The sequence below is a fragment of the Procambarus clarkii genome, chromosome 86 (genome assembly GCF_040958095.1).
Source record: "Procambarus clarkii isolate CNS0578487 chromosome 86, FALCON_Pclarkii_2.0, whole genome shotgun sequence".
Lineage (NCBI taxonomy): Eukaryota > Metazoa > Arthropoda > Malacostraca > Decapoda > Cambaridae > Procambarus > Procambarus clarkii.
In genome coordinates this window covers 16,951,432-16,975,192 of record NC_091235.1, presented here as the reverse complement: position 1 = coordinate 16,975,192, position 23,761 = coordinate 16,951,432, and the positions used below count along the sequence as shown (strand labels likewise).

Below are 23,761 nucleotides of genomic sequence, written 5' to 3'. Positions count from 1 at the left end.
CACGAGTGTGACCAAAGAATAGAAAATAATCAGTAGAGAGAGGCCAGTCATGAAATGACATGCTATGCATGTTAGTGGCTTCAGAAGTATCTAGCAAATGAGGAAATATAAATTTACATTTCACTTGAACTGTGGCTTGAGGTAAAAAAAAAAATAATTGCCTTGTAAACTCTTTCGATCCTCTTCACATAATGGGTAGTTTTACCCATGTATGTTGTATATACATGGGTTCTATATTATATAAATACAGTACTGTAGATTGTATTTATTCCTATTTAATAATTATTTTTGTGCATTTTTCAGAGAGACCTAACCTAAAAGAACTCTCTAAAGTAGAAAAACTTCAAGAAATATACCTCGAAGCATTGAAATCGTATGTGGAGAATCGACGAATGCCACGATCCGCAATGGTGTTTGCAAAGTTGCTGAATATTCTCACAGAATTGCGAACCCTTGGAAACCTGAACTCAGAGGTGTGCTTCTCTCTCACACTCAAGAACAAGCGACTTCCGCCTTTCTTGGCAGAGATTTGGGATGTTACTGGATGTTAATGCTGAGCCACCGCCACTTCCCGGGTGCCATGTTACTGAGGTCGACTTACGAATGTGAGAGGATGGTTGTGAGTCATCTGGGGGTGGTGGGTGGTCCCTACACAATGTACCTGCAGGCTGTGAGTGAGAGACTGATAATGCTGTGGGAGCAGCTTTACACTGCCACCCAGGACCCACTTTCAGCCACCTGATGTGTCTATGTGCTAGGCCGCCGTTGTGACAGTGCTGTGCAGCCCGCCACCAGTGCAATGTAGAGTGTATAATGATGCGCCCAGTTTGTCCAAGGGGCAACAGAACATGCAATGTAGCCTTACTTATTATTATTCATTAGGATCCTTTCTTTAAGCTGTGAGGGGTGACACTGGCAATTGTTATATCATTGATCTCTCTCATGTGTGCGCATGCACACACACACACACACACAATCACTCACACACACACACACACACAACAAAATATACAATGATATTCCAACCCATCCTCCAAAAAAATTATAATACTATATTGATTATGTATGGAATGTACAAAATATGAACTGTTGTACCCCCCAAAAAAAAGTACTGAAATTAATGGAACTAAATGTACTCGATTAATGATAGGTTGTTTGAAAGGGTCAGTACTAGAATGAGGGGGATACAAGTGAAACATCCGAATGAGCCAAAGAGATATACCCGGTAAAGAAAATTTTCTTAAATGTAAGGGCAGTGAGTGGAATACATTAGAGTAGAAAGCAGTGGAGGTAAACTCTATACATGAATTGAAATGTAAATACTGTATAACAAGATTCATGGGAGGACGGGGATGCGTCACACGAGACGATTAATGGTTAAGAGATATGGGCCAGGAGCTGGAGCTCGATCCCAACAAATACAGACACGTACACACATGCACAGAAATGCATGTGTGTGTGTGTACACATGATAAAATGTACATGTACATATTGTATACACATGCATTCATATAGATACACACATGTATGAATAATGTGTCTAATAATATATAAGAATATGTAAAGCTACATTGCAATGTTGCTCAGATACTGCGCAAGCCACTATTTGGCAGGCAACGAACTCCACGTGCCTTGCTTACGGTCAAGCTTCTGTTTCCTATCTAATTCTCAAGGTGTTCCTGAGGGACTGAGGAGAGTGGAATTTAAACACAAAGGAACAGTGCGATGTCTTCGGATCCATATTTTTATATGACTTCTTACTTGTTAATTTAATTGAGCTGGTATGCCGTCCTTACAAGTAGTAGACTATTGAAAATATATGTTAATATTATTGTAATGTTATTATTACTGCTATAAAGTGTAATCTTGTACCAATATCCCTGCCCTTACACATGGAAGGTTGTGTATAAATCAGCTTACATTAAGACTTGAGAATTGTAGTGGTGCCGTCTAGAATGTGAAATCGTTTTGCAGTTTGCTCCTATGAATTGTGCAATGTAAATGGACTATGTTAGTAACATATCTCCTGTAGTGTGGAATGGGGTACTCGATGCCATACAGATAAATAGAATTAATAAAAAATTTACACACTTAAACATTTATATACTATATTTGTAATGGAATATCACATTGAATTTGTTTTTCATAAGGCACCCTAGAGGAAACATTGTTTCTCAATTTATCATTTAAAATAAATTTTTCTATAAATTTTAATGGTTTTAATAGTAATATGGCATCTAAACTTATAATTGATAAATTAAATTGCCGTTAGTACCCAGACATTACCAAAGTTAAAATTTTGCAATATTGATCACATAATTTAAATGTGAGCATGTAAGCATTAATATCCCGGTCCTGCATTGAAGAAAGAGATTCCTATCCTTAGCCAATTAGCCAGCATTATGAAAAATTACTTTAATTTCTCAGAAAAATGTAATTAGGAATGAAGAACCACACCTGCACCTGATGTGCACTCCTTTATCTTCCAATATCCAAGAAATGATAGCTAACCCTTAGAAACGCCCTTTTCCTTTTTGTTCAATCAAAATACATAAGAAATGTGTGGCAAGTAGAATTTTACAGCTGTTGCCCTTATCCTCCTAACTTTAACATTAGAATCTCTCACTGGTCACCCTAACCCAAAATGAGAAAATCAAGTAACAATATACCATATGCAGTATAGTAAATTTGCAGACAGTAGAAATTTTGAATTTACCTGAAAAGTACAACTGATAGTATAGATTAAGATAAAAATTCTTATTGTAAGGGAAATGAATAGGGTGCTGAGTTAATAAAATTGTCCAGGGTGCTATTTAAAAAAAAAAAACGCTGTTTCCAGAAGGGCTCAGGAACTTTGCCTAGAATACTTGATATGACAAGCAATATGGTCTGCTGCATTGTTCTTTAATATGACACATTTTTCAGTCATTTTGACAGTGATAATGTGACTTATTAAATGTCGTTATTAGGCGCACTATTGCTTTTCTTGTCAGTTATTAACTTAGGAGCATAGGTTGTCCTTATAAAATGTAATGCTCAGATTCAGGGATGTCGATTGAGTAAATTTTCTGATTTGGTGATAATTAGCACCTTAAAAATTAAGTAATTAGAATAAAAGCTGAAACTGAAATCCCTGAAACTGTTGAATTACCCACCCCTGGCTTCTCCATGTTGTGTAAGCCGCCCATGATATCTAGTTCATGTTCTGGACAAGTGATGTGTATATTTGTGATTGTAAAGATTCTTGGATATACTAATTCCTTGTTCAGACTGAAATATATTTGTATATCATGAATCCAGTGCATTATCTCATGTTGTTGTTTGTCCAGAAATATTGGTTGTTTGCTACAATTTCAGTGTTTTAATATCTGTAAAGCAGGTTTTGTAAAGCAAAATATGTCAAATGGCAACAAATGATTCTGAAAGAATGAAGAAGATATTCTTAAAGAGTGAATGTGTGTAAGTACAGAAAGATTTCACCTTCATCATAGATTAAGGTCATCTTCCATAGTCTTTTAGCTTTTCTCATCTTCACATCTTCATTTTTTTGGTAGCCACTTTTCAGCACATAAGAGGATGTTAGGTCTGTGTAACAAGTTGGTTAAAAATGGCTCAAGCTGGGCTAGACTTTATACCCAAAAAGTTTGTGATCAAAAGTATTTGGGGTATGATGGCACCCAGTAGCTTGTGTCAGTTGCAGCTGTTTCACCTACACTTCAGAAGAGGAAAATATTGTAAGAGATCAGTGGCTATGATTGTAAATAATAAAATGTTGGATCTGAGGTGGGAAATCAATTTTAATATACTTTTTATCTGACCATTTTATTGTTATCATTTGGTACCATTTTCAGTCAGTGCAGTTTCATTTTGATGAGGTGTTGAGGTTGATGTAATTAGTTAAAGTATAATTCCATTGTGAATAAAGGTGTACTTGAGATTTTAATCCTTGTCACTGGATAATTTAATGTCTAATGCAGGTAGGAACTGCCGCATGGCTCATTGACAAGCTTAGCTAATCAGTATGCACCTCTCATATTACATTTTTTGTAATGACTGTCTACTTGGTCAAAAGATATTTCAAGCACTCTCAGATTCTTCCAGTTGTTGAGTAGTCTCGGTGCATAATACAAGTTCTGTGATATTCATCTTGTAAAGAAAGCCTTTTATTGAATATGATATTAAAGACTCAGATTATATAGTCTGAAAACTTTTAAATGCACAAATATTGTTAATTGGTGGACTGTTTTATTTGTTCTAAAGAGCAACACTATAAGAGCTTAATTAATCTACTGTGTTCGTATCTGAAAAATAGTGTGATAATTTTGGTTTAGTCATAATGAAATCCATGACTGTTATCTTTTTAAGGCATTTATATTGTATTAGTGAGGAAAGAGCCAATCAAATACATTTAAATTTAAGTAGCGTCAATCAACAAAAATCAAGTAATCCATTTTCATAATGGATTAACTGTGAAAATGTCCGATTACTTGGTACCTGCGAACACAGCCTGTCCCCTGGTTTGTTTTTATTTGTCTTAACCAACTTGTTGCCATTAATGGTAGGTTTGTGGATGGAATCCATCTGGGGAAATTAGGAAAGTATTCAGTGAAGAGATTTTGTAATTATATTTTCTTGGTCTACTTTGAAGAAACCCAAGACTAATGCATGTATAAATGAACCATCTTGTCAGTATTTGCTTTTGTGAGAACATGTATTCAAATGTGGTTGGTTGAAACTTAAATCACCCAATCACTTTTGAAAGGGCCATATAAATGTGTCTCACTGTCCTCTGATTGGTCAGCTTCTATAGTCCACAAGCCAATCAGGTGTCAGTTATACGTCCATGCTCCTCCTCCATTAAAATGATTGTGACAATTTTGCTGGAAATGAGCAACTCATTATTAATTTTGAGAAATGTTTTTTATATTAAATTTGGAAAATAATAAAATTATCTTGTTTCTTTTGTTTGGAGTTTGTTTTTCCCATAAAGCATACTATTAGCTGCTTTGGATGCTTATAGATGGTTGACTAACCTACTGTACTGCACATATATATTAATTATATAAATTATTATATCTTCATGAGAGATATAACAGATCTTTTGATTTTTTTTATAGAAACGTGCTGTGTCGGATTTTAGTTTGCATCGAACATCACGAGTGTGCTCTTGAGGAAAAAGGATGGAAGGTGTTGTGGAGAGCTGGGTTGCTCGTGAAACAAACCACTCACTCCAGGAAGGAATTGTTGTGCATTGAAAGCAATCTTGAGTCATGCATGTGCAAGTTTTGCAGCCATCGCCTAATGTTTCGCATGTCTAACAGAATGGCAAGATCGGTCGCTTATGCACCGGACCACCTGGATGGAGCTGCTCTTGGGCCACACGACATGTCCGGGTTTGCCCAACCGTCTTTGCCTAATGTTATGTATGTCTTACAAAATGGCAATGATCGGTCACTCACACACTGGACCCCAAATAACACAGCATATGTGCCCCATAACAGGCAAAGGCTGGTTTCCCACTTACTCCTGTAAACATCTGAGGTAAAAGTCTGTTACTGCACCGGAACAGAGAACCAGCACCATGGAATAGGGGAAGAGAAAGGAGCCAACATACCAAAATAATGGAAAACATTTGCTCCTCTCTGGCAATCTTGAGGTTATCTTGAGATGATTTCGGGGCTTTAGTGTCCCCGCGGCCCGGTCCTCGACCAGGCCTCCACCCCCAGGAAGCAGCCCGTGACAGCTGACTAACTCCCAGGTACCTATTTACTGCTAGGTAATAGGGGCATTCAGGGTGAAAGAAACTTTGCCCATTTGTTTCCGCCTCGTGCGGGAATCGAACCCGCACCACAGAATTACGAGTCCTGCGCGCTATCCACCAGGCTACGAGGCCCCGAGGCAACGACGAAACAATGTCACCAAAACGCCGGTAGTTGTCAGTAGGCCTTTCCCCATGGTTTCCTCAGACAGCAGGTTACCCGTGAGAAAGATACCACAACTAGGTGAGTACACACCCACATGTGTGTGGGTATGATCACTTGACATCTGTGACCTGTCCACACACACATACACACATACACACATACTAGGTGAGTACACTGGTGGAAAACTATCATATTATTTTATAAGAGAGAAAAAGAGACAGACAGATATAGTCCTGCTAAGAGACTGGTCAACCAGAGCAAAGAGGGAAAGGACGACAGAAAATCAGAGACAGACAGACAACAACATGCATGTCTGTATATGCAGAAACAGACAGAGACAGTAGTTAACAGATGGAATGAATGCATTAGGCAGTGATGAGGTGGAGGCTGACTCCATACACAGTTTCAAATGTAAATATGATAAGAGCCCAGTAGGCTCAGGAATCTGTACACCAGTTGATTAACAGTTAAGAGGCGGGACCAAAGAGCCGAAGCTCAACCCCCGCTAGCACAACACGGTGAGTACAACTAGGTGAGTTACAGAGATAGGGAGAAAGGGAAGAAGAAGAAGAAGGGAGGAGGAGGAGGAGAATGGAATGCTTGAAGAGTGAGAAGGAGAAAGGATGTTTGAAGAGAGGGAAGAAGATAAGCCAAGGTTAATTACACACACAAATCACAATAGCGTGATGCATCAAATGAATCTGATGCTCCATCAAATCCATCAAATGGATGTGATGCATCACGCTATTGTGATTTATGTATGTAATGAAGTAAGGGCGAAGAGGGAGAACGGCCTATTAACATTTTTTGAGTGCATGGGGGGGGGGGAGTTGTGCCTTGGTTTGTGTCTCGGAGAGGCTGCAGGATCCATTAAGTTCAGTAGAACTTCGATTTCAACTCTTGATCATGTCGTAGCTCAAAAGATTAGGCAAAATTGTAATTAATTTTGTCAATAAAGATGTTAATAATAATAAGTCGATTAAGGCAGCGTCTGGGATGCTCTCGGACGCAGGTTCGAATCCTCGTCACGGCCCTTGTGGATTTATTCAAGCCAAGGTTAAGCCAAGGGCCCAAGGCTTCGATCGAAAGCATATTTCATATAAATATAAACACCTACTTCATATTTATGAATAAAAATTGTAATTTAAATTTCAGTTAAATATACAATCCAAGGTTGTAAGCAACTCAGTTAATAATAATAATAATTAAAAAAAAAGAACATGCAGGAAATTAAAAAATTCGTACATGATGAAATTTACATATTTGAGAAAAGGATGTTATTAATATTGCGAGAAAAGTGATAAATCTAAATAAACATATTTATTTAATATATTTCTTGAATTTATATATCCTTATTTTTGTATTTTAAATGAGTTACTTATAGATATAGTTAGTATTGGTGGAAGCCGGAGCGCTCAGCTGATCCAGCAAGATGGCGGCCGTGTTGTACCGGGGAGTTACCTGTGCTGAGAAACTTCTCTCCAGGGCGGCAGCGCGGGTATATATTGACATTTAATCTTATTGGCCAACTGTATTAATTGGTTAGTCATTAGTGGGCAGTTTTCTGTTGACGATTTGTAAGGAAATGTATGTAATTTGACGTCTGGGTAATGTGTGTGTTCCAGCTCTGTTACTCTCACTAAAATACAAAACCGGGTACAAAACCGGGCAGCAATGAGGTTACAGTAACGAACGCTGCATTTGTGCTGTATTCGGTCCATGTGTGTCAAGTTGCCCCCGGGATGTAAGTCAGTAACTTGGCCTGGGTGAAGTTACCTCTGCAACTCATCAATAAACATTACGTTGTGTTGCATGTAAACAACACAGGTATTCTTACCTGAATTGACCTGGTTTACTTTAATTAATTACCTGGTTTGTGCAACGTTGCCTCCCCCCTCACACTATATTATAATGTGAGTTGTATACTGTATATTCTTCACGTCTGGTATACATCTACTTGTATTTTATAACTGTAACTCATATCCATGACTCGTTCAGTCACTGTTTTGGAGCCGGACTTTGAATTGTGTTGCTTTATTTTTCTATCGCCAGTGATGCTGTTTAATGTCTTTTTCAAAAGATGGGCCTTACTGGGAAAAAAAAAGTATGGATGGTAGAGCGACGGTCTCGCTTCATGCAGGTCGGTGTTCAATCCCCGATCGTCCAAGTGGTTGGGTGCCATTCCGTCCCTCCGTCCCATCCCAATTCCTGATCCTGATTCCTAGTGCTATATAGTCGTAATGGCTTGGCGCTTTATCCTGGTAATTATCTTGCTATCTTGCTGGACTTGTTTGAGAGCTCCTGACTAATGAACCGTGATCTAATTGAAGTGGAAAGTTCAATGCTAACCAATATGGGAAAATGCACTAACTTATGGTATAGAAATATTTGTCTTCACTCAAACATGCATTTGTTTGTTCCACTGAACAATTTTCACCAAACACAAACTGAACGATTAGGAATTCGTTTGTAATATATATAGTGGACAAATTGAGAACCACCGCTGGTGCACCAATAAATCACAACTATAAGATTGAGATGATTAAATTGTAATATACAGTACATGTAAGAACATACGCTTATCCCAGAATAGTAAATAGTGTGCAACTCAAGAAGCAAAACACTACTGCTGAAGGCATAGACCGACTAGGTGTAGAGACTACAAAGCCTGCGGCACAATTGAAAAACAAAAGTTTATAAGGAAAAGACAATTAGTTGAATAATTTTGGTCTTGCATGCTAGTACAGTACATGCTGTGGGGCAATTCAGGTAATAACCTGGTGGACCATTCAGTAATTAACATGAGCATTTTGGGCTCTTTTGTAATGCCAAGTAGCACCTCTAAAGGCTTTTGGCTGCATTTTATGCTGGATTGAGTGTCGTATTCTTCAGTACTGTACCTGGCACCAGTATGATCAGGCAGGGACGGCTTGGAAAGTTCCCTGATGTGACAAAGTAGAAAAAGTTTTGTTGAGTTATAAATACACACAAAGGGATGAGGTAGCTCAAGCCCTTGTATTCTCACTCCATTATAGTGGAATTGTAATTTTCCCTGACTTCTCAAGATCCCTGTTGGGGTCAGTAAAGTATCTTGCCCTAGGTAGCAGTTGATAATAATAAATAATAATAATTGATAATTCACCTATTGCCAGCTTTAAAGGTTTTTGGGCTAATTATCTAGTATAGTATTTGTTCTTTTAGGACTTCCCATAGTGTTACTTAGGAAAAGGTTGGCAAGTAGTGCAGTTTAGTCAGTATAATTGGCTTAATCTAGATTGTTACATGAAACATATTTGTTAAATCTTGGATATATATAAAAATTCTTTTTATGTATTGTATGAGATACATAGACAAGCAACTACTAATGTTTGTTATTAATCAGTTATCACCAGTAAAAAATACTTGAACGGTCTTGTGTATTTCCCTCGGCCAGTTTGTGCTATACTGTACTGCATATACTTTAACATTTTAGTTTGATATGGACAAAAACTGCACTGCACATCTAGCAAAGATCAAGCCTTATATATTTTTAAATCAATTCATCCAGATTTACAAGAATACTGTAGTTGCATGAACAAATTTGGGATTACATCATTACTGCATTAGTAGGCTTGTAACAGACGTATGTAAAGTTAAGAGATAACATCAATGGCAGTTAAACTAATCTTGCTGATGAGAAGGAATTATAAAGATAAGATGCCCAAAAATTTACATGTTTTTATTTTTGTTTAATCTAACAGATAGTAAGCAATGGAGCAACTGGACCTCTTGCACTTATTCAACAAAGACGCCACCTGAATGTTCATGAGCATGTCAGCTTTTCACTCTTAAAGAAATCTGGCATTCCTGTCCCTGGATTTGGAGTAGCCCATACTGCAGAAGAAGCTGTGGAAATTGCCAACAAACTGGATTCAACTGATGTTGTTGTCAAGGCTCAGGTTCTTGCTGGAGGGCGTGGAAAGGGCAACTTTAAGGGAGGTTTCAAAGGAGGCGTCAAGCTAGTTTACTCGTAAGTACCTTGAATTCCCATTGCTTCCTATTATAATGTTAAGTTGGTCATTAGTTCTATATCATTAGCAATGAATGATAAGAAGTGTGAGCTCTTATCATTAGCAATGATAAGTGTGAGGCTCTTATCATTAGCAATGATAAGATTTAACCAGAACCTTTAGTTAAAGATTGTGGGTATATAAGGGTTATTATATGTGGTTAAATTGTAAATATAGTTGAAACATTGTCTAGACAATTCTGATAACATGAAGGTGTATGGATGCACCGGAGTTACAAATAAATACATTTGTAATATTTGCATTGAACATTCAGTATTTGTAATGGGATCAGTGAATACTGTATGGAATAGTATTGTACTGTGTATACTACTGTAACCAAAAATTTCAAGATGTCTTTAAAAAGAGAACCAGTTTGGAAAACGAGATTTTGATGATTGATGGCTAGCAACATTAGATATAGTAATCATCAAAGAGGAGTTGAAATAGGTGGAAAACAAAACAAAAACAAAGCAAAAGGTCCAGACTTGATATTGCTATGGCTGCTGAAGGAGGTGCAGATCACTTTTGTTAAGCATTTGTTAAAATTTTAAATGAAATACTCGACAGGAGATATATAAACATGCCCCAGTATTTAAAAGGGGGGAACAGACAGTATTAATTAACTAAATTATAGACCAGTATCACTGACATATTCTTTATAAGTGTTCGCCAACCGGTAGTCCGTGAGAATTTTGTGTATTTAATTGTATTTTCTTTAACTGTTATATTTAATGGCATCAAATAGTTTGACTAATAACTTATTTCTTGTTTGGTGGACCGCGGGATTTAAAAGGATGAATTTGGTGATCCGTGAGCTCTGAAAGGTTGGCAGCCGCTGCTTTATAACGTTCTAGAGAGCAATCAGTAAGAGAACGGTAGAATGTCTGGAGAGAATAAATTTTGATAGGAGGGCAACATGGATTAAGGGGAGGGAAAATTTGTGGCACACTTGATAGTTTTGCAATGCAGTACGTTACCAAAAGACTAGAGAACAAGAAGGCTGTTTAGAGCATGTGTTCCTTACCTATCAAAAAGCATTTGATAATAAATCATGGATAAGGAAGTACAGTACATGGCTAGAAAGCAAAGGATCATAGAGAAGGTTTCCAACTAGATCTGCCCTGGAACCATTGCTGTTTCTAATTTATGAGCAATCTGCAAGATGAAGTGAACTTGTACATGTCAATGTTTGTTGGTGTACAGCTAATCAGAAATATAAAAACTGAGGAAGCCAGCAGATAATTACAGGAAGACCTTGACAAACTCAGTGGGCACAACCCTGTCTGCACAGTTGGTGCAAAACCAAAAGGTCCTGTATTTGATTCCCTCTTGAGACGGAGATGTTTAGGCAAGATTCCTTACACCGGATACCCCTGTCCACCTAACAGTAAATACACAAGTGTGTTAGATAACTTGTGGGATGCATACTGAGGAAGGTCAATTGTTGGCCCAGGGGCAACCTTGAAAAACGTAACATGCTTCCTATCCCTGACATTGTGAAACAAATGGCTGTTTAGAGTTCAATCCCAATAATTGCAAGGTAATGCAGATGGGAAAGGGAGAAAATGTACACCATAAGCAGGCAATTGCAGGAATTGGATAGAGAAAGACTTTGAAGTGGACATAATTCTCCCACTAATGTATAAATAATTTTATTACTTCAGCCACAGCATACCATGGTTTGTTGCCTCTGCACATCAAGCAGTGAGACCTCATCTTTCGAAAATGTAAAAATGTGAAAATTAATTCATATTCAGGATTTTGTGACCAGAATTCTGATATTGTCCAAAATTTCTTCAAAATTGCCTACATTCAATGTTTCAAAACATTCCTCAAAATAACCTTCAAAATCTTGCCACAGGCAAGATTTTGTGGCTATTTATAAAATAGCCACAGGCTATTTTATAAATGCTGATTATGGCTGTAATATTAGAAAGAGGATATTCTCTTCTGCCTTTTCTTCTCTTTTCTGCCTTCTCATCCTTAATTCTCTCCTTCTGCCTTCTTGTCTTTCTCTCCTCTTCTGCCTTCTTGTCTTTCTCTCCTCTTCTGCCTTCTGTAAAACTGCATGTTAAACCACCCTGTTTGTATTATGAGAAGTATCTCTCTGGAAATACCATAGAAAATTGTCGTGTGATCAAAAAACATTTTGTTTTACTAAAGAGTTTTCATTAAAATTCTGCTAATCAATTTACCATTGTATTAAATGGTTATTTGCAGGATTAACTATTTAGAAGTGAGGCTCATTTAAGGTACATTACTATATATTGATAGTGTCAAGCCCTTAAAACCAATACAGAGCCGAAGAGGCTGGAGATGTGGCCTCGAGGATGATTGGGGATGTTCTTGTGACCAAGCAAACTGGTGAGAAAGGAGTTCCCTGTAATAAAGTGATGGTGTGTGAGCGCAAGTTCCCTCGTCGTGAATTCTATCTGGCTATCATGATGGAGAGGTCGTTTGGCGTAAGTTACATGTGAAAAGCATTGGTTTAGCATAGAAAATGTGTGCAAATCTATATATACGGTATTACTTTCTAAATAGTTTATATTGTATCATAGACTAGGAAACTATTTTGTAATTATTTTATAAATATTTGTAAAAATATTTTCCCTAGGGACCTGTTATCATTGCATCAGCTCAGGGTGGTATTAACATTGAAGAAGTAGCAGAAGAGGATCCGGATTCCATCTTTAAAGTTCCCATTGACATTGCTGAAGGTAAAAATGTTTTTTGGACTTTGATATTTTTAACTTTTGTGAAAATAACAATTTATTTATAAAATTTACATTTACCAAAATGTACAATATCAGTATCATATGGTATTAAGCAATTAATAAATTTCATCTATATATTTGATGTCATGTTCCTACCTAGGACCTACTCCTTCGAGTTACCACAGAAAAAGCCTCCACTTGGCCCAATCGAAATCTTTTAACACAATTTTTCTTAAAAGTCCGGTTATTGTCATGTGTTGATCCCCAAGGTAATGTTACCATAGGTCGATTTTAGTTATCACCACATAGCTTTTATACAATTGGTGTAAATATGATAATGAATAATGATGCATCTCTATGGATATAATTTAGTTAACCTAAACCCATAACAAAAATCTGGTATTTTTAATTGCTTACTATAGATAAGGTTACGATGTAATATCGGCAAGGCAATTATCGTCAAATCACAATTTGGTACTTCCCATTGGTGTTTGAACCTACTTCTGGATAACATTACTAAACAGAATAGCAGCAAAGGAATGGGATGCAAGACACTTTATTTGAGCTTTGCCAAGAACATATTTACATGGAATTTATATGTACATATTTTATTGTAGGCATATGTACAGTACAGTATTCACTTTTTTATTTGGAATGTGCAAATAAACTGGGTTATTCTATACATTGTTTAAAAAGTGAAACAGCAAACATTCAAGCCCCATAGCACGAGCATCACAACTCAGGCCTTAACTCGGCATGACAGGAATATTACAACACCACAGCCCATGGACCAAATAGTCCCCCAACTTGGCAATATGTGTGTGCACAAGACACAAATAGACATTATTATTATTATTATTATTATTATTATTATTATTATTATTAATTATTATTATTATTCACAGAGTAATCACACTAACATGCTTGCATCAATGAGAAATTCCGTAGGAACCGTGATGAGGGTTCATCATTGAATAAATTGATGTAGTCACGTTAATGTGATTACTCTCGTGTATTGAAAGAGGAGTGTCAGAGATAGAACATTTCTAGATGATAGAGTCAGAGTGCATGGGGGGAATTGTGTGAATATCCTGTTCCGGCTTCAGTGGAAGCCCCAGGAAATCCTCGTGTGTTCAATAGAACTCCAGGTTGCAATCTTTTGACAATGTCGTGGTCTGATTGTCCGGGGCGTGTGCGTGGGACTACCCACTGCATAGGTTCGAACCCTCATCACGGCTCCTATGGAATTTATTATTACTATTATTTATTTAATTATTTATTATTATTTATTTTTATTTATTTTTATTTATTATTTTTATTATTTATATTTATTTTTTTTTGCACACAGGCAGAGGTACCTATGATCATAGCCACACTCAACAGGGGGTTAACCTACCAAACAAGAAGTTCAAATTATGAGACTTATTTTCTCGGATGCTGTTGCCTGGTGTAGTGGTTGGGCAGAGCAATCAGCCATTTTGATGATCACTAATTGGTAGTGTTTTGAGATTTTTTAAATGTGCTTTCCAGCAAACCTTCCATGATGGAAGCTACATCTTTGTGTCAGTCTATTGCTAATATGATCTATCAGTGTGTGTTAAAGTGGTCCTACTGCCGTGTGTTAAGCTGCCCTGACTAAGCAGAAACCTGTCCCAGGGCCAGGAGGTATAGCTTAGAAAGGGTTTTGTTGTAATTGTTTTTACAGTAAAGTAAGAAGGTTTGCATTCATAGCAGCAAATTAGCAAGTCTTGAAGTGCCAACTATGTGGGGTGGTTTGGGTTTTGCTTGGCTGGCTGCTGTATTTACAAGGCAAGCTGATAGTGTGTGAGAATATGGTCGCTTCCATATTCCTTTCACCAGTTATGCAAGATGTTGCAATTGACTACACCTCTTCCCCTCCCTTCCCTTCATTCCAAGATGATGTACCTGGTTGAGTCTCCTATTAATCCATGCGTAAGTTTTTAGTCAAATCTATCCTCTATTAAAGTATAACACAGTCCTGGCTGTGGATTTATCCTTACACTGCACAACATGGCAGGGCATCTGTAATTTGCACAAAGTTGGGGAAGGGTTTTAAAGTACGGTGTACTGCATAAGATTTAAATGTACTATTGGGTAAACAGGGCAACCATATGTTGTCTATGGGCAATAGTAAACAGCTGCCATCTAGAAAAAATCCTGATTAGGCTGCATTGCTGGGAAGCCCTCGGTATCGTTTATGATATCTGATGCACACCCTTTCACCTCACATCCCCACGCTGTAGCATGCTCCACACAATCGCTGACTAATAAAGAAATTCAGAAGAAACTGTTGGAAACAAACGAGGAAAGTATCATTGACAAAATGTTTGCAGTGCGTTGAAGATACAGTATAGACATAAAATAAATGCAGATAACCATTGACACTGGTAGGATGGTACACAGTGGCAAGGTCAGCAAAGCAACAAAAGAACCAAAAAATAAATCAGATTGTGTCGTGGACAATAGCATAAATATGTGCTTGGTAAGTATGACATGATGGACACTGGAGTGTGTACGTAAAATTGTCAAGTGAACCAAAAAGGTGCTTTTTTTCACCTTGTTGATGCAATCATGCTAAATAGTACAATATGTTTATGGTGAAATCAGGCCTTCAACCAACTATATGTGGTTACCATTTTGGCTTGGTATTTGAAAAGAATTAACAAAGTTTGGATAAGACGTGTTATATTGAGCACCATTCTCAGCCCAATATTGCCTCATGCTGCTCCAGACTATCTTTCAAGGAGGGCTTTCAGCTACACAAAATAACTATAATCCAGCTGCTGGAAAGCAAGCAAGAGGCTAACATGTGTTTGTATGAACACACAAGGAGGCCAAGGGCACAAAAACTTAGTCACAACATTGTGCAGAGAGTGTAGTGTTGCATAGTGTTCCGTAGACTGCTTCAGCGAGTACCACACCCTTCACAGCTACTGTTTCGTAATGAAGCGTAAACATATAAACTGAGTGAGCGAGGGCATAGTGTGAAAAACATCAATAATATTTATGTAATTCCTGTAAAACAAAACATTTTGGTGGGCATATTAGTCATATGCACATATTTGTGTGTATTGATGTTCTGCGCATTTTATTATACTAGAACACCAAGTTTGGACCCCCCCCCCTTATTAAACAAATTGTGAAAATTTATGAACAGGCAGGTCGGGGACGTTATAAATATATATATAAATATATATACTGTACAGTACTGGTATATATATATATAAGTACCTCATTTGATGGGCTACAATCGTGTACATATTGGTACTGTATTTATATTGGTTGCATTTTTGTATGACATATTAATGAATTTTCGTATAAATTTCAGGTATCACTGACGAAACGGCAAAGGGTCTAACAAAAATGCTGGGCCTCGATACACATTTGGAGGAAACTGTAGCTGTTATCAAATCTCTTTATAATGCATTTATCACATATGATGCATCTTTGATAGAAATCAATCCATATGCAGAGGATACCTATGGCAAATGTAAGTACACTGGCTGACAGTATATACACTAGTTCAGTACTAAAAATACGATATCATTTATTGATGCAATAGATATGCTTTCAAAAGGATTTGTAGAGTATTGTCATAAGTTTTAAGTTCATATTGGTTATTTATCACACTTAATCATAGTAAGTGTTAAAACAATCTCTTTAAGTATAATACGTGGATTTTTCAAGTTCAATACTGTATTGTACTTGAAAGGTGTGAATTTCACAAGTAAAACTATCATGGGGCCAGGTTTTGGCTCGTGGTTCCCGGTGAGCCTTCGGGACTTGTCCAGAAAATGGCATTTGATTACATTCAGTGCTAGTTTTTTGCTATATAATAATAAAAAAAACTATAATTTTCTCTACTATAAAATGATAAGAACAAAAATAATTTTAATTTAGTAAAAAAATAAAAACAAGAGGTAACCCCATTTGTATGTTGCATTTAGGTTTGCCCATTGTACCCACTCATTCCACCTTGAAGATGTCATTATTTTTTTTATCTCTGCAAATGTAAATGAAGTTTTTAAAAATGAGGTGTAAAAGTGTTCATCAGACAGTGCAAACATATTACACCTATGTAGTTAGGAACCGTGTTTTCCACCTATCATTTATCTGGAATGTTTGTTTGAGATGTCTGTATTTGCAAGAATATAATTTGTAACAATGACTTGTAAAAACCTTGCAAATAAGAAATTGCCCGCTTTAAGCTGAAGTAGCCACAAATTACTAGTTCTCTTAACTCGGGCAAAGTTGGAATATCTGCAATTAGTCTATTAGGTAAGCTGTTGTATTCATCTAGTTGTGGTTATAGGGGGTTGAGTTTTGGCTCTCTGGTTTTCAATCCTGACAATCCTTTTTCACTGTTTAATCAGCTGCTGTATATGACAAAAAAAAACTTGCTGAATATATTTTAAGATAAACCCATCATCTCTGACATTAAGTTTTTTTTTTTTTTTTGTTGCAGTGTATGCTCTTGATGCCAAGATGAAATTTGATGATAATGCAGAGTTTCGCCAGAAAGATATATTTGATGAACGTGATTGGTCACAAGAGGATGCTAAAGAAGTAGAAGCTTCCAGATACAACTTAAATTACATTGCTCTTGATGGTTTGTGCTTTTTATGCAGTTTTATTAACAGCCTCCAACAATACAACAAAATAACTTAATTTATTAACAGGCTAAATCATTTTCCAAAGTAAAATATTTTTGATACATTTAATCCTGGAGTTGCTATTAAAACACTTAAATATTTTTAAACTTTGCTGGGTGTTGTCAGTTTCCATGTACTTCAATGTTTTTAATAGATGGTAATAATTAATTTTTGTAAATTCTAAGCTGCCTGATGGCCACCATATCTAGTATTCCTAACAGGAAAAAGAAACATGGTTTGTGTTTTACTTTTTGTATGCAAACAATACATTGCCTCCAAATATTCAAGACCTTTGGTTGCCATAATTTTTCTCCCTATAGGACCTTAGCTTCCCTTATAATTTCTACCTCCATATCTTATCTCGTCCTCCCTTCTTACCCTCTCCATCTCTACCCCTTCCCTGTTCCTCTTATCTCCTCCTCCCTCTTTTACCATCTCTTCTCCTCTCATCTTTTTCCCCATCTTCTCTGGTAGAATAATAATATTTAGAATCGACCTCACTTTAAGAGTTGAAGCTAACAAAGTTGAGATGTATCAGTACATATTAAAAGTAATTTGGAGGTTGTTAGAAATATAATAAATTTAAAATAAAGTAGTGGACATATTATGGTTAACATGTAGGCAGGCAATAGTTGTGCAAATTTAAGTAATGACTATTATATGTATCATTTGTAATTTATTTGTGAATGAGTTAATCTAGAAATGTAGGTACACTACTATGCAAAATATAAATAATTGTGCAATATCTTGATTTTGCATTTACAACTTATAAGTTGACTTAAACTGTGTGAAACAGCATATTATAATTTAAATAAAATGAAATGGGAGAGTATTGGTTAATGGACTACCATCATAGCTTTCTTCTCCGCACAAATGATGACAAACAAAAGGCCGAGTCTGAGTAAAAGATTGAACTCCCTTATGGTGAGCTCTCTTTTACGAAGATTAATGCTCGATGAAGCTTTTCTGACTGGAGAGTGAGAATTATGGTGGTAATTCCTATCATTATTATTCTTTCCATTTTGATGCCATTTCTCACATCAAATGCAAAATCTTTCACAATTGTTTAATTCATAGTTATAGACCATTTATACACCAAACAAAAAATTTATGTACAGGAAGTATTTGAATGCTTTTGCTAGTTTAACTAATAACGACATGCAAATGAAAGTTACCTGCTATTCACATGTAAAGTAGAGAAAATGAAGAGAATGAGGGGTTTCTATACAAAATACAGAATACACTGTACATAATGAGGTTAAGATAAAAACATATATTAATAAAATATGAAGCAATCATTACAATACACCTCGGAAAATGTACAGGCCATCCAACTAAAGTTTGCCAACATCAAGAAAAGTGTCATACTAAAGTGCCTTTATTCTAAATTACCAGAGGACCCAAAACAAAAAATGGGGCAGTATGTAAATTTTGCAAGCTGCTATCATTTTCTAGTATGACGATTTTTGGCCTTAGGGAGAATATACGTCAAAATGCAACACACTATTAGGAGGACAGGTTGAAATGTAATGCTATACTGTACTAAGTTTTGTTCATTGTTTATGAGGAGAAATCTTGGGAATTGGCCAGCCACCTTTCACAGATTATGTGAGGGATGGAGGTGGTGGTGGTTACTATTGTGCCTAAACACCCCCCCCCCCCCACTACCCTTTCTAGATCAGTAGGACCGACTCTGATCAGCCTGTGCTCATCCTGTATCCCAGATCATTCACCTTGCAGAGTTGGGTGAGGCTTGCACCAAATGTCTGACCTCCAACATCGTACAAATACAAACATTCTCTTATATACTGTACAGTACTGTATACGGTATATAAAATAAAAAAATATATTTGCTGGCTGCATTTTGACTTATGGACTAGGCTGAATATTGGTGTTTGCAGCCAAAGGAATAAGATATCCCATCTCAATTTTTTAACATTATAATTTTTTTCATCTACTAGTCTTCCTGCTACATTTTATTCCAATCTCTTCATTGACTTATTTTTTTTCTGTGTAACAAATCTTTTCACATGTGTTTTGCACTCTACATTCAGCTTTTTATTTTCCTGCATCTCTCTCACTTTGTATCTATAAAATTAATCTTTATTTTTTAAACAGCAGTGGATACAGACGATACCTTCTGACTCTTCTTATTAGGCTTAAAACTTGCACTCCCACAGCTTTTATTGTAAGCTTTATACTACCAGTTTTTCATGCAACATTATTTGATCTCCCACTTGGCTTAAATCTGAGTCTCCAACTGTTGCTGTTGAACATGAACAGTTAAGGATTGGTGACAAGTGTCTCTCCTAGAGCAATGAGTTAGAAAGAAAAACAAAAGAAATTAAACTGTAAGATAGACTTGATTACAACATATAAAATCCTCAGAGGTTGGAAATGATGTGGCAGATGGGCTATGAACCACTCGAACCCCCCCTCCCCCGTTTCCACTCCTTGATTGGTTGTACTTGTGGAGATTGAATGTTGCCTATTTGTTCATGCCTCATGACATGAGTTTCAAGAAAGTTATCTTAAATATGTTACAATATATATTGTACTCTACAAGGAGGCATCCAGTTTTTATGTACACTTCTGGTTCTATTAAAAAGTTTCAAATTTAACATGGTGGCTATGTAAGGCATCTTGGCCTGTACCACTCAATGGCAGGGGTAGCTAGATCAGATTTGCTGATAGTCCATTTAACAATTTCATTTTGTGGATTCTGCAGGAATAGTTCTGCTGGGTTATTATTAGTGTTACTAATTGAGTTATTAATTTTCTGTCATTACTTAAACTGAGGTCATGAGAAGCATTGCCATAAATAAAAGAAAAAGTACAGGTATTGGTATCAGAGAATTGGTCTCTATAGGTAATTACAAATTTTCAGCCAAGTTGGAGGGAAATACCTTCCTGTCCCAGTCACAAAACTAAAATATAAGTTGACTTATTTTTATCCTTGCATTTTTTATCAGACACTTAAAAAACTGAATGATGTTTGTGGCATTGGTTTACAGGTACCATTGGTTGTCTGGTAAATGGTGCAGGTTTGGCCATGGCCACTATGGACATCATAAAGTTGCATGGAGGATCACCCGCAAATTTCCTGGATGTTGGTGGTGGAGCAACAGCTGAACAGGTTAAAGAGGCATTCAAGATTATCACTGCAGATCCAAAAGTAAGCTGTAATCTTATTTGCGTATTCAAAATAAGAGATACACACAAACATTTGTGTCAATTAAGGCCCATTTGTTATGGGCCCTAATTATTAAGGGCCTAATATACTCCTTGTGTATGGATAGTAGGACTCCTTACGTTCATTCAATATTAGAACACTTGATAACACACAGTCCTTTTTTTTATCTTTTGTAATTTGTTCCTTGTTTGAAATTTCCTTCATTGAATGGTTGGCCAAATGTAGAGCTTTCTAGTTTGAAAAACTCAAAATATAAGACTATAGCGGCTTGATAATTGTTCAGGACAGGCCGAAACATTGTTTCTTTATTTTCTGATGTCGTTTGGTCATCATATATTCAGCCACGTTATTGTGACACATTGACTGCTAATTTTTAGAAATTGTAAAAAAAAATTACAATTACATCTTAATGAAATAATACAAACCTACCAAATGCCTTCAAAATGTTCATTTTAGGAGGAAATTAGAGTATGGTAGGTGGCTGTGGCTATGTGGGAGCTAGTGTTTAAGCCAATAGCACTGCTGATCTTGTCTGTGCTGCTGTTTGTTGATACTGGGGGCTGTGTGTGTGTGTGTGTGTGTATATATATATATATATATATATATATATATATATATATATATATATATATATATATATATATATATATATATATATATATATATATATATATATATATAACTGAAAACTCACACCCCAGAAGTGACTCGAACCCATACTCCCAGGAGCAACGCAACTGGTATGTACAAGACGCCTTAATCCACTTGACCATCACGACCGGACAAAATGAGGTGATAGCCGAGGCTATTTGAACCACCCCACCGCCGGCACTCGGATAGTAATCTTGGGCATAGCATATGCCCAAGATTACTATCCGAGTGCCGGCGGTGGGGTGGTTCAAATAGCCTCGGCTATCACCTCATTTTGTCCGGTCGTGATGGTCAAGTGGATTAAGGCGTCTTGTACATACCAGTTGCGTTGCTCCTGGGAGTATGGGTTCGAGTCACTTCTGGGGTGTGAGTTTTCAGTTGCATATTGTCCTGGGGACCATTCAGGCTTGTTCGCATATATATATATATATATATATATATATATATATATATATATATATATATATATATATATATATATATATATATATATATATATATAATATAAATATAATGAAGTTGAGGGGTATCACCTTTGGTGCAATTGTTGGGACCCATAGCCTTGGAGAAGAAAATAACGAGTATTCAGAGAAGACATTGTGGCTTCTCACTGAACACTAATATTTTCTTCACCTACGAACCCGCCAAAAGTGTTTAAATGCTTGTTCCTGTGTATGGACATAGTGCTTGGGTTAAAGTTCTTTTCTCATATGTACAACTACTTTAGGTATATTAGCAAGTACAAAGTATAACAAATTTTGTAAGGTAATTCAGAGTACTGTACTTGATAAGTAATAAGTACAAGTAATTTTGCAAAAGATAAATATAAATATTTTTTGTTGGAACTTCATTATCACAAGAATATAAATGATGAATTCAAATTGTTTCCAGCTTTACTAAAAGTAAATGGACCAAACTCGCAGTAAAAAAAAAATAATCGTTGCCATAAAATAAAGCAGCACTGTGTTATTGTCTGGACCTCATAAACTGAAATATGAACTAAAATGCACCATGTCTTAATTAGTTTTCAAAGCAATAAAATATTTTTAACGTTAAAAAGTCATGTTTGTAAAATGCATTTTCATCAAATGGATCTTGTTAGAATGCTTTTCCTACAATGTGCAGACAAATTTGGACAAGTCATAATTTTAATATTTCTGTATCTTATCTTTATTTCAGGTTCATGCAATAATGGTGAACATTTTTGGTGGAATCATGCGTTGTGACGTCATTGCCCAGGGTATTATTGCAGCGGCAGAAGAGCTCTCGCTGAGTATTCCCATTGTAGTACGACTTCAGGTAAAGCATTGTATTTTGTAGTTTATTGTATGGTTGTTTATCTCCCTTAGACGAGAGTTCACATATAAGTGGAATTTTATAAGAATTGGGTTCTGCTTATAAATCCCAGTAATTACAAGCTTTGGCATTTGCTTTTACTGTACCTGTATTATCGAATAAAAATATAAACCTTATTATTATAGATAAAAAGTTATTAATTATAATAATTTTGAGGTGTCTAGTACAACATCCAAAAATATTTAAGCAAAATATCTAGTTTGAGAAGATTTTTTTAAATTTTTTTTGTCGCCTATTTGTGTGGTTGATCCAAAACTGGAAGCCCCCTCTCTCCCCTTTCACCATGATCTGCTTTACTATGGTGCTTTCCATTTTTGCCAGGACCTAAAAGCTAGAGTATCTTCATGTTGACCTGAACATCTGTGTGCTCTTCCTATTAGATTCTATTTGTCTAAAGGCATTGTACTATTGCCTTTTGCACCTTTTGACTTGCTTTTGTTACAATGCAGTGCAGTCTCTTTCACACAGGGAATTTTGATTTCATCTTTCACGGGTTCTATGATGTCCATTATTTTCCTTGTGGAATTTTTCATCAACACATCAAATGTTGACAAGGAGTTTGACTCCAGCTTCACCACTCAGGGCTGGGGTTGTGGCCCCATCATCTGCAGTTGGCCCATATCACAGTGATGGAATTAGCAGTAGTTTGAATGACACCAGCATATATCACTTTCTTGGCGCTCTTGTGATCCAGGTTCACTTTGAGTGCATGTCTGTAGTCCAATACCTCAGCAAGGAGCTTCAGTAGCTTCATTTTTTGTAGGGGTGAACTCTCTAAGATAGCCTCATTTCTGGATTCTTGGGATAATTCCTGTGTGCTTTATATTCAGCGAGTGTTGATGTTCTCGCAGTTGCCCTCTCTTTGTTTCATCATATTTTTGCAGTGTGAGATGATGTGTGATGTTATTCTACTCGCTGCCTTGGTTGCCTGTTCAACCTTGATTACTTACTTACTTCTTGCTTGTTGCCCACATCCTTTGCCATTCCGGGGCTTCTCTTCTGTCAAACTTTTCCAACTCCTGGAGGGTTTAAACTCATCCTCCAATCTTCACATGTGGTTTTTAAGCCATTTATACTGCCACCAAATGGCAGCTCTATTGTGTTGCATTTTCATCCTTTCAGGAATCAGTATGAGGAGACTTGCAGTCTTACTAGCTTTTCCTTCACTAGTTGTTTTCTGTTTCTGTAATAATGATTGTGG

General features: G+C 36.5%; 2 protein-coding genes across 2 annotated transcripts in view; both read left to right on the top strand.

Moving 5' to 3' along the window:
• LOC123767891 (ecdysone receptor) overlaps positions 1–4,964 on the top strand; it is a 579,936-nt gene extending 574,972 nt beyond the window's left edge. The window contains 1 exon segment of the mRNA XM_045757963.2: positions 304–4,964. Coding sequence (XP_045613919.1) covers positions 304–551 — 248 coding nt within the window. The 3' untranslated portion in view covers positions 552–4,964.
• A 2,330-nt stretch (positions 4,965–7,294) lies between these two features.
• Positions 7,295–23,761, top strand: part of ScsbetaA (Succinyl-coenzyme A synthetase beta subunit, ADP-forming) — a 17,549-nt gene continuing 1,082 nt past the window's right edge. Inside the window, exons 1-8 of the mRNA XM_045757937.2 lie at positions 7,295–7,422; positions 9,665–9,933; positions 12,273–12,435; positions 12,588–12,690; positions 16,037–16,198; positions 17,174–17,317; positions 20,375–20,535; positions 22,384–22,503. Of these exons, the coding sequence (XP_045613893.1) occupies positions 7,357–7,422; positions 9,665–9,933; positions 12,273–12,435; positions 12,588–12,690; positions 16,037–16,198; positions 17,174–17,317; positions 20,375–20,535; positions 22,384–22,503 (1,188 nt within the window). The 5' untranslated portion in view covers positions 7,295–7,356. The remainder of the gene's footprint in view (positions 7,423–9,664; positions 9,934–12,272; positions 12,436–12,587; positions 12,691–16,036; positions 16,199–17,173; positions 17,318–20,374; positions 20,536–22,383; positions 22,504–23,761) is intronic.